This window comes from Cupressus sempervirens, chromosome 3 (assembly GCF_028749045.1).
Source record: "Cupressus sempervirens isolate cs-2001-9-10 chromosome 3, ASM2874904v1, whole genome shotgun sequence".
Taxonomy (NCBI): Eukaryota; Viridiplantae; Streptophyta; class Pinopsida; order Cupressales; family Cupressaceae; genus Cupressus; species Cupressus sempervirens.
The window spans coordinates 905,660,967-905,671,450 of record NC_143120.1 but is presented as its reverse complement, the minus strand read 5'-3'; the positions used below and the strand labels follow the sequence as shown (position 1 = coordinate 905,671,450).

The window sequence follows — 10,484 nt, the reverse complement described above, 5'->3', positions numbered from 1 at the left end:
AATAAGTTGTTTGTCTCAAGAGATTTTGAAATTCTCCACGATGAATGTAAGAATGCCAACTAGTATTGACTATTACAGTCATGATAAAAATAATTGATCTTGGTGGAAATAATGTTTGAAAAGGGACAATGTGATTGATACTAGTTGTTAGGCTAACATATGTCAACACCATTACAACAGGAGAGGAGAAATTACTATAGCATATGAAATTTGTTGAGTTGATCGCAAAAGGACCAAATCATATGATGTCACATCAATGTATCACTGAAACGTGACTTTTTAGGCAATTAGCGCTCTTAACATTTTAGGGGGGTTTTGGACACCTCTGCCAAAACATTATTACAATGGGATATCATATTTAATAATGTGGCCCTCCAACCATACTTACAAGCAGGGGGCTTTCCAAGAAGGCTACTGTCAAAAATTGGAAGTGATTTGAAATTGTCACTTAGTATTTTGGGAGGCACAAATTTGAGATACTCAACTACTGAAGACTCTCCACTAGTTGTTTTATATAAACACAATGAAAAGAAGGTATGTCTGTCATCGTTTGTTTATATGAATTGAAACATATCCCTTTTTATGTCAACTCAGTCTTGAAGTTAAATCTACGCTCAAAAGTACATATTTTGATAAGCAAACCCCTTAATTTAGACTTGTCATTACTGTTAAAAAACAATGCAAAGGTGGATATAATGCTCTATATCATAACCTTATTATCTTAGATGAATTGCACAAGAAATTAACATAGAGCACTCCAGATGTTCAAATAACATTGGGTTCACAAACCATACGCTGATGTGCCAGTGTTTTCCCTCCATCCCACTATAGGGTCAACAAATCAAGCCAGCTCATATTCTTGGAAGATGGTGAAAAAACTGTCAAACAAATCGGAAATTTAATCCATCAATCTGATTAAAAACTGGTTTTTCACCATTCATTAACTCTGCTTCATGAGATTCTGAGAGCAAACCATCAGTGTTGAGATCATATTACAAAGTTATTTTTTGGCAGTGAATTTCTAGTAACCATTTTCATTTGAGATGACAAGTGAGGCATTCCAGGAAAGATGCCAATCTTCAAAAGCCAAGACAGTTTCATCAGAATGTCAATGCCATGTTCAGTGGAACATCTGCTCAAGCATATACATGAGTATTGGCAGGTAAAAATGAAAATGTGTTCTCGGGAGTAAAATAATTACAGATAAGGGCTTGTTTTAGGTTGGAGATCTAAAATCGCCATGAGCATGTGGAGAACTTAGAGTGGGCAGTAAAAATGATCCAAAATTCAACTTTGCATGCCTATAAATCCTGTAAATAAGCCACTTCATAAAATGTATGGCATGGGATACCAGCCCTCCACCTTGAAGTATTGCTCTGATCTTGTATTCAAGGATCCACGTTTTCCCATCTAGTTGCACCATAGATGCAGTCCATTTTGCATGGGTCCATGAGTCACCTTGCCGAAGTACTATGGAGTCTATTTTCCCTTCATACCACTATACACATCACCAAGTCAAGCCAATTTATGTTCTCACTTAAGAGATTACTCAGAAAATGTAAAACATATCAGAACTTAATTTATCAAACTTTACCTCTATCATGCGTCCAGACATAACTATAAATGATCGATCCACAATATCTCTGCCTATCACACCGGCTGTCTGTACAGGGCATCCCCAAAGTGATACCTCCTCCACAACAGATGAGTAAAGAACACAACGAGAATGGACAATCAAACCATCCTGTCAAATGAAAGGCAATAATTATGATTTCAGACTACAATTTCAGACTCTCAGACTAACTAATAATTATAAACACACAAATCTGATTTTATAGTGTCAGACTAGGTCTGCCAAGTCCTGAAGGATATTTTGGAATTAAATCGCAAGGCAAAAACAGAATTCAATAGTATATGGATTAAGAAAAATTGCAGAATTAACTTAAAGGTAAATAAATTTTAGTCAGTTATTTTATTGAAACATTGTGCTGACTGCACAGCTAAATACAATTCTACAAATTAAAACATGACATTATGGATACACAAAAAGATAGCAAAAGTATCATGCAAACATAAATTACAAGAAAGAGAATGCAAGCATTACTTACAAAACTATAAATTTTTGGGGCTAGTGATGCAACGCAATGACAAGATGATGTCGAAGTACACAGATAGGTCATAACAGAAACAAGTAACAGGAATTGTACAGAAAATATTGGAGTACACAAATAAGGAAAACAATTTTGGGGAATGAAAAAGAATAAGAATAAACACATGATGCATAAAATGCATTTAGGGATTGTTTATAGGTCTATATTCTCAATTGATATTGAGATTGACTCAAACAACAGGATAAAAACATTGGCCTTGCTGAGGGTTTCAAAGGAAATGTATAGAAAAAATTGAAGTACACAAATAAGAGAAACAATTTGGGAAATGAAAAAGAATAAGAATAAACACATGATGCATAAAATACATCTAGGGATTGTTTATAGGTCTATATTCTCAATTGATATCGGAATTGACTCAAACAACTGGATAAAAACATTGGCCTTACTGAGGGATTGAAGCTGGCAGAATCTATGGTCATCCAAAACATTCAGGTGGAAACTAATTCAAAAGTAACTATTAGGAATATAATCAAGGGCCAAAGGCCGAATTGGCAGATATTTTTTAATGTCAGCCCGAACAAGACAGACTCGTTGCCAATCTTGACTTTCCGTGGAAAAAAATCTCTTACTTATCAATAGTCTCATCTTGTTCAGATTACAGCAGGGAAGCAACTCAGTATCAAAATCATTGGTCAATTTTGGAGCTGCAAGCTTTGGGTTTAACCATGGAGGAAACTCCGTAGTTAAGCACACTCAAGTTGGAGTAGTACTGGGATGGGTGACCTCCCGAGAAGTCCCGGTGCTTAACACCTGTGAGCATCACCTAGATCCAATGAGTGCCGGGTGTTCCATTTATTCTCATGAGAGATGGATTCATGTTGAATCACTACTCATGAAACATGGGTCAATGAGTTTGACTCAAAATCACACAGTTAAATCCTGATAGCAATATCACAATTTGACTTGCTGTGGAAATTATCTCCTACTTAACAATTTTGGAGTAGACCATTATTGACAGATAAATACTGTTTACAAGGCTGTGCCTCTTCTGAATTCAAGCTTAACAGGGCACATGAGAAAGGCAAAACATGGTCACTGAATTACCTTCCACCTTGAGAAAGACGGTCTCAGCTATCATGTTTTAAGTAACGTGAGGGGTCTTTCAATCACTCGCACCTCCACACCCAAATGCAGACCACAGTTGGTGCTGTCCATAGTCTTGCTGACCAAGAAGAATGCTATAGTAGATGTCAAACTAGGAGATGTTGGCATATTACCTATGTTCCACAGCATTTCGACAAGGGGAACCGGCAGGGGACATGTTTCCGGGACATTTTCGAGAGGGTTATTTTTAGGGGATGGCAGCGGAAGGTGGTATAAATATATGTACGTACGTACATACATACATATATGTACTGAAGGTGTATATATATAATGCGTCCGCATGTATGTATATATTCACATACAACTCTCATATTTCCCTGCATATTAGATTGTTGTTCGGTAATTGTTCTACAATTACATTTTATAGTTATGTTATAGCTATTCCCTTCTTGTATATATTGGACTGCACATATTAATCAACAAAGCATCAAGCTTTCACCATCTTCATTTGGTATCAGAGTAGTTATTTGATCCTGTATAGCGTGAAGTCGCTAAGGACTAAGCAAGACTAGAGGTTTTCTTGATTTTGTTCATTTCATCTAGTATAACTTGAGTAGAGAAATTATGTATAAATTTTACTAACTAATAATAAAAATCTTAGCCTTGACCTTCTACCTATGAAAACAAAAAACATTTTATGTTAAATATTTAAATAAATAAAAAATGTTAGAATATAATTTTTAGTTGTAAAAATTATTTCATAATGAAGTAGTACATAAAAAAGATACTAATACAAAATTTAATAGGTGATAAACATATTTTTATGTTTTATGTTTTTTGGTTAGTGATAAGTTACACATTACTGATAGGGGACTTAAATCTTCTTTTTAATATATGTCTTATATTCATATTAGAAGTCTTACAAAAGATTGTATCCATAACCATAGCTATCTATGCAACTTTCTTTGTATCATGTTAACTAGATTTCTTATTTGAATTTGATTTGTCCTGATAGGAAGGAATGTAATTGATGTGTAGGAATCCAATGTTGATATAGCACAGGTCTTGGAGGATTCCAGAATGTAGTACAATGATCACAAGACCTGTTGATAATGCTTTTAAAACTTTCAAGCCAATGCACTTGGAAAATGAAGTAGTTCTCACTAAAACCATTACAATTGTAAAAATAGTTGTCTCTCTATCACCAACAAGCGAAGCACTAGTAGAATTATTTTCTTGTCAATGAGCAATGGAAATTTGAAAGGTACTATCATGCTTAAGACCAAGGCAGAGATAACTGTCTATGAAGATCCATGAGACAGAGGAAGCTAATTTGTGTCTCTTTGATAGCATAAAGGCATCTTGTTGGTGAACGAGTCGTCTATGTTGTTAGCAATGCAATTTATACACTCATATGTGGAAGGTTAGGGCAAAGTAGATTAAAGGCATGATACAGTTCTGTGATGGATGGTGTTCTTCACAGTCAATAAGGGAAGGCATATGAAAGAGTTGTTTATGTAATCTGTTGCATATTTTTTTGGAGATTCCTCTAGTGGCATATGCATAGAAATGTGAATTTTTGTGGCATCCTAATTGTTGAAGAGGTCTAACCTATGGACTTGCAGTAGGATCATTGTATATCAGCTGATTGTACACTGTGTAGGATGCAAGAAAGAGAAGGCATGGCAACCAGAATGTAGGATACACTGGCAAACATTATTGCATTCTGACATTAAGACATCTGAAAATTTCGAAATGTATTCCTCTCTTGTGGGTGAGACATGAGCTGATACTAAAAATATAGTGTTTGTATAGTTTGATAGCAGCGATGGTTGTTTTGCCTTCGGCACACTATCCAAAGATGCAGAAGTTGTCTTTGTGATTGTATTGTCATGCTTCATGTAACTGCATTTTGCAATAGGAGATCTAAAACTTAATTGCATGTTGAAGATTGAAAAGATAGAAATCTTCTCTAACAATGCCTCAAACAAAATTTGAATTTATTTATCAAAACCAAGTAGAAACTTCGTGGATGTTGGAAAGCATTGAAGCATTGATTCAAAGTGGAACAAATAAGGAGTTCATTCTATTGTCTCTTGTGCATGGGTTTTATTATTAAGTGGAACTATCATTCACACACTAGTGAAGTAATTCCTTGTTCACATGACAGATGAGAATGTTTTAGCAACTTTTAGTTTTACGGTTCAGGCAAAGCTTTGATGGTGTGAATAAAGCAACAATGGACATGTTGCGTTAGATTGAGCCACATGTGATTTTTAGATCAACCAAAAGTGATAAAGCAAAGTTAGGAAGGAAGCTTGCTCTGATGCATAAAGCTAGCATTTCTGATACAACCTTGTTTTCTTCATGGAGATATTTGGAGTGGGAATATTTCTTCATATAAGAACAATGAGCTTGATCTTGCATGTTATCATGGCCCTAATGATACAAGATTTGGATTGGCATGGTTTACTAGATTAAGAGCATCCTCTTTCTATTCTCACTTTAACAATGAACCCTGCAAAAACTCGTCTAAACATCAAATGAATGAAGTGTGACAAGGTCATTTTGGAAGATAGCAGCATCAGAGGATGGAGGAATTTGCATCATCTCAAGCTAGCTTCTCATTTTAAGATGGTGCTTTGTAAGAGAAGCGTTTTTTATTTCAATTCTTGCTTTCCTTTGGATTTTCATTTTTGTGCTCACAAGTCTTTAAGAATGTGTGTATTATGAAGATCGATTTTGAAGATAGATTCAAGATTTGGTGTTCAGCTCAATATGAATTGTTGTCCAGCAAGCTTCAGAATATATGATTGATGATCATAACCTTTCGCAGCCATTAGACAATGATAGAGCTCATTAATAGCTCTTATGGATTTTTTGTCGAATCTTTCAAGACTTAATGATTCAAGAGTTCGGGACTGAGAGGTCAAGACACAGCTATAAGCTATATCTTTCTAAGGCTCAAGAGATGGCTTGATATGGCCCTGATTTGTTAAATATTTGTTTCTTCAGGAAGAGACTTTCAAATATATGTATTTGTTTATGTAATCAACAAGTTTTTCTGTATAAATCTTAAGGGGAAGTCCCTTGGTTAGGGTGCACAACCCACTTCACATTTCACATTTATCCAAAATTGCACTTTAGGGTGGCGTTAATGTAATTATATAAGTGCACCTTATTATTTAAGCTTACTTAGGTAAATTCACTTTTAATTGCTTAGCTGGGATAGGAAAATTAAGTACATATAATCCTCTTCTTTCATGAAATTCCTTTTTTCTCCTTATCTTCTCAGATTCGAAAACTTGCTTAAAATAATATCTTGTCTTTCAGTTTTCTACCTCTTTCTAATCTTCATCAGATTCATAACTTTGGGCTGTAAATTATAGCTATTTTCTTCCATTGCATAATCAATTCCATATTGATTTCTCTAGAATCCCAATATCAGATTTTAGTTGATATTTGCACTCTGCAGTATCTGTATGTTACTATGTTTGCATCTAACTTTTGCAATCTTCTAAATCACTTAGCTTTAGACTTGCGTTTCAATATTCATTCAATCCTACATAACTCACAAACTGATCAAAAACATAAATATGTGACTTCAAACAACATAAGGCTTGTGATTCTAGAGAACTAAATTTGCATCTGTTAGTGAAATAGGATCGATTAAACTATTCTGTAACTTGTAATAGCACTTGTGGATATTTTATGTGTTTTCCAAGTTACTATACGAGTGAATATATATGAGATCAAAGAGGCATGTCTCTTGAAGAGACATGTCTCTTTAATATATTTACATTAGTTATAACATTAACAGCATCAATGTGAAGAGGCAATGTGAATTGGCGGCATATTGGAAAGGAGGGCACAGATATTGCAAAAATTCAAAAAAAACTTAGGTGCAATGTATTGATTGATATCAATAGCAAGATAAAATTAAACTATAGCAAATCAGTAATGCGATGCATTGCATGATAAGAGAAATCCAGGATCCGTAGGTAGATTCATCAACCCAGACTTATATGACAGATGCATCACAGTAAAAGCTGTTGCTATTATTTTGTGCTGATAGCATTTGAACATATCAAAACTTTATGTATCAAACTCTGGATAAACTCATGATGATGGATTGCTGACAAGAAGCCAAAATGTCAATGCAAAAATATACACAGATTACCCAGAAGCTTGATACCTCGTGCCTACTAATATTAAAACTTTGCTTGTCTTAACCTTTCCTCAGTTTCCTTATTGTTTAACTTTTTTAGAGTTTAGTCCCTATCAGTGCAAATATAGAGTGTGCAACAAACATAATAAACGCCTATCATACAAAGACCTCAAGGAACTTAGAAGAGACTCGAACAGGCAAAAAGGATACAGATGCCAAGGTAGAGCTTAAATTGTCCCCTGAGCTGTGAAAGCAGTCAGTAATGTCCAAAACACACAATAAATCCAAGTTACTGGAACTGTGATATAACATACATATGCCAGAAATGTGCAAAACACAAAATTAATCACATTTTAAAACAATTGAGAATAATGCGACATATAATCAGGAACATGATACTAAGAACTTGTGCGAGAACGAGAATTGTGGCACAAACATGAATCATAAGTTAAAATACAGCAAATTTAACATTCGGATCAGTCCATGAAATAAGTAAAGAAACATATTAAGAAAAAAGTATCAAGTAAAGCACTTGTCAGAATGTATCATACCGATTATTTAAACAAAACACAGAGCAACAATTTGGTAATTATATATCATTCCAGATGAATCCAATAAATTCAGAAAATGTAAGGCACAACTGTTACCGTAGCTCAATCAAAAAAAAAGATAAAATTAATACTCAAAATGTACATTACAAGCCAACAAAGTGCATTAATCAGAGTGCACTTTGGATAACATTATGCAAGTAACTTTACAGCAAAAACAAGTGAGTGAAGTCTGAGCCCAAATAAGAAAGCCATGTGAATAGGAATTCATCATACAGACTATCTCAAACATATGTGACAACATAGAGCGAAAAAATTCAATGCAAATATGTGGTAATGCAGAGGCGCAGAATTTTTCAAAAGAATCCAACTGTTTCCGGTTGGAGGGTACATTTTGGACAACTGTTAGCATAGCCCAATTAAAAAAAAGGCAAAAACTAATACTACAAATGTACCTTACAAGCCAGCAGAATGCATTAATCAGAGTGCACTTTGGATAACATCGTGCAGGTAAATTTAGAGCAAAAACAAGTGAGTGAAGTCTGAGCCCAAAAAAGTAAGCTATGTGAATAGGAATTCATCATACAGACTATCTTAAATAAATGTGATAACATAGAGCAAAAAAATTCAATGCAAAAATCGAACTGCTTCCGTCTGCAGGGTACATTTAGGACATACCAAACGAATTAGAAAGTTAAACAATAAGATATAGATAACGGGTACAAAAGTCACCTGTTCTAATTTCCAAGTGGAGTCGGATCCAGTGCAGTTGTCAACTTGACCTGGAACAACTCTGGCCATTTTACGAGCTATGAAGTCCAACCTGTCGGAAAGCCTAATTCTGGCCATAGACTCTTGTGCTATACCCATAACCTTGTCCGCACTGAAATTTGTTGTTAAATAACCAGAGAAGCACCGTGGTACTGCAAACTCCATCACAAGAATAAGAAAAAATATAGCGAACTTTGCTAAAAATTGATGCCTCTTCTTTTTCTTTTTATAAATCCTAATTTCCTTTTCTTCCATTGGCTCTTCAGAATCATCACTTTGAAACAACTCAACTTCAGATTTAGCTGCGGAGCCCAAGACTAATGGAAGTGACCTTTTTCTGTCCTTCCTAGACGCAAACGATGGCCAATCATTTGACTGCTCAGAATCAGGCCACTGGTTTTCTTTACCCTTTGCAACAGACGGAGGACTTGTGAAGCCCCTAGAAGGCGTCTCGGCATAATTAGTCAAGGAACTGAAGAGGTTGTTTGATCGCCTCAGATCTAATGTAGCGTGGAAGCTTTCCATACACATGGCGCACTCGCACTGTGCATCTTTCCTGCAGTGTGGATAGTAGCTGCCCCTGCTTAGAGACCTATCCCTGTTTGTACTACCTTTACCCATACTCAACACCAGTTTCTTCATCTGGAAAAGCAAAAATTACAATGGGCTCGGAAAATTAGTTCCCTTTTTTTATACAAATACTTGTGATAACAGAAACCTTTGTGAACTGGTGTCGACGAAGTAACAAACCGAAATTGACACTTTCAATACCAATTGCTAGGGTAATCTGCTTCCAAAATCGAGACACAAACAATGTACCATCCAGGGACAAGATCAATGTCCATTGTGAGTGTCACTCATCGATGGCCTAGAAGCCCTGTACCAGATGCCCGGACATCAGGAATGTACTTCTCCTCTGAGCGAGCACTCAAAATCCCCATTCCAAAACCCTAATGCCCCAAGAATCCTGGTAAATTACTTCCAATGGATAAAACCAACTTCTACACCAAAACTGCATACCCAAATGCCCTAAGGATGTGCCCTACTGCCGTAGGCTCTTGGATCTCTTCTGTCAATGGACCGGTATCACGATAACCAATTTCAGCACATTAGTTCGAACAGAAAAAGGCGGAAAAACTTACTTTATGCATTAAACAGGCGCCTACATGGCTGTTCAAAAATTTCAGAATAAAAAGACAAAAATTGTGATTCTAGAGCAGAGAAATGTTGTTGCTTTGTTAGTTTTACCTTTTAAGTATCTGAAGAAAGAATTGAATGGAGAGAAAACATAGTGTTGTTCGGTGCAATACTCTCTCCCTCCTAGTCTTGATTTTGAAATTTGAACTACGTAACAACAGTAATTGGTTTTTTTTTTTTTTTTGGATGAATAGTCCTTTTCAATTAATAAAATTTACTAAGATTACAATTCACAAAAAAAAGTCGAGGGATACAGGATCACCCCGTGAATGAGTTTAATTGACCGAAGCCAGAGCAAACAACATAGCCGCAGCCAGCAACTATAAACTATTCATCAAAAAAAAATATTTAAAACAATCTCATGCTGCCAAGGCAGTACCAGCAGAGGGAGGAGGATCATCTTTATCACGAAATCCCCACGCATCAGTGGGATTGTGAGGCGGACTAGGAACAGTCCAGCCGTCAGCAACATCCGCAGGATCTGGGGTAGTTGCAGTCTCTGCATCCTTCTTGTCTGGTCGTGGAGGAGAAATTGCCAAGGCCAGCCGGGAAAACTTGCCAGAGTGCACCCGTCCAGGGGGAGGA

General features: G+C 35.9%; 1 protein-coding gene across 1 annotated transcript; it reads right to left on the bottom strand.

Moving 5' to 3' along the window:
• Nucleotides 1-912: 912 nt before the first annotated feature.
• On the bottom strand, nt 913-9,963 carry LOC149569720 (C-8 sterol isomerase). Its single transcript, XM_089822429.1, has 3 exons — nt 8,664-9,963; nt 1,595-1,744; nt 913-1,498 (listed from the first exon to the last, which is right to left on the bottom strand). Exons 1-3 carry the CDS (start codon nt 9,342-9,344, stop codon nt 1,217-1,219), a joined length of 1,113 nt encoding a protein of 370 aa, XP_089678555.1. The 5' UTR covers nt 9,345-9,963; the 3' UTR covers nt 913-1,216.
• Nucleotides 9,964-10,484: the final 521 nt, after the last annotated feature.

Excerpts from the sequence above, each read along its gene's own strand:
- LOC149569720 (XM_089822429.1), bottom strand. The coding sequence starts at position 9,344 with ATGAAGAAACTGGTGTTGAGTATGGGTAAAGGTAGTACAAACAGGGAT. Across the intron at positions 1,745-8,663 it reads CCACTTGGAAATTAGAACAG|GATGGTTTGATTGTCCATTC; the intron begins GTGACTTTTGTA and ends TTCATTTGACAG. Across the intron at positions 1,499-1,594 it reads TGTCTGGACGCATGATAGAG|TGGTATGAAGGGAAAATAGA; the intron begins GTAAAGTTTGAT and ends TGATGTGTATAG.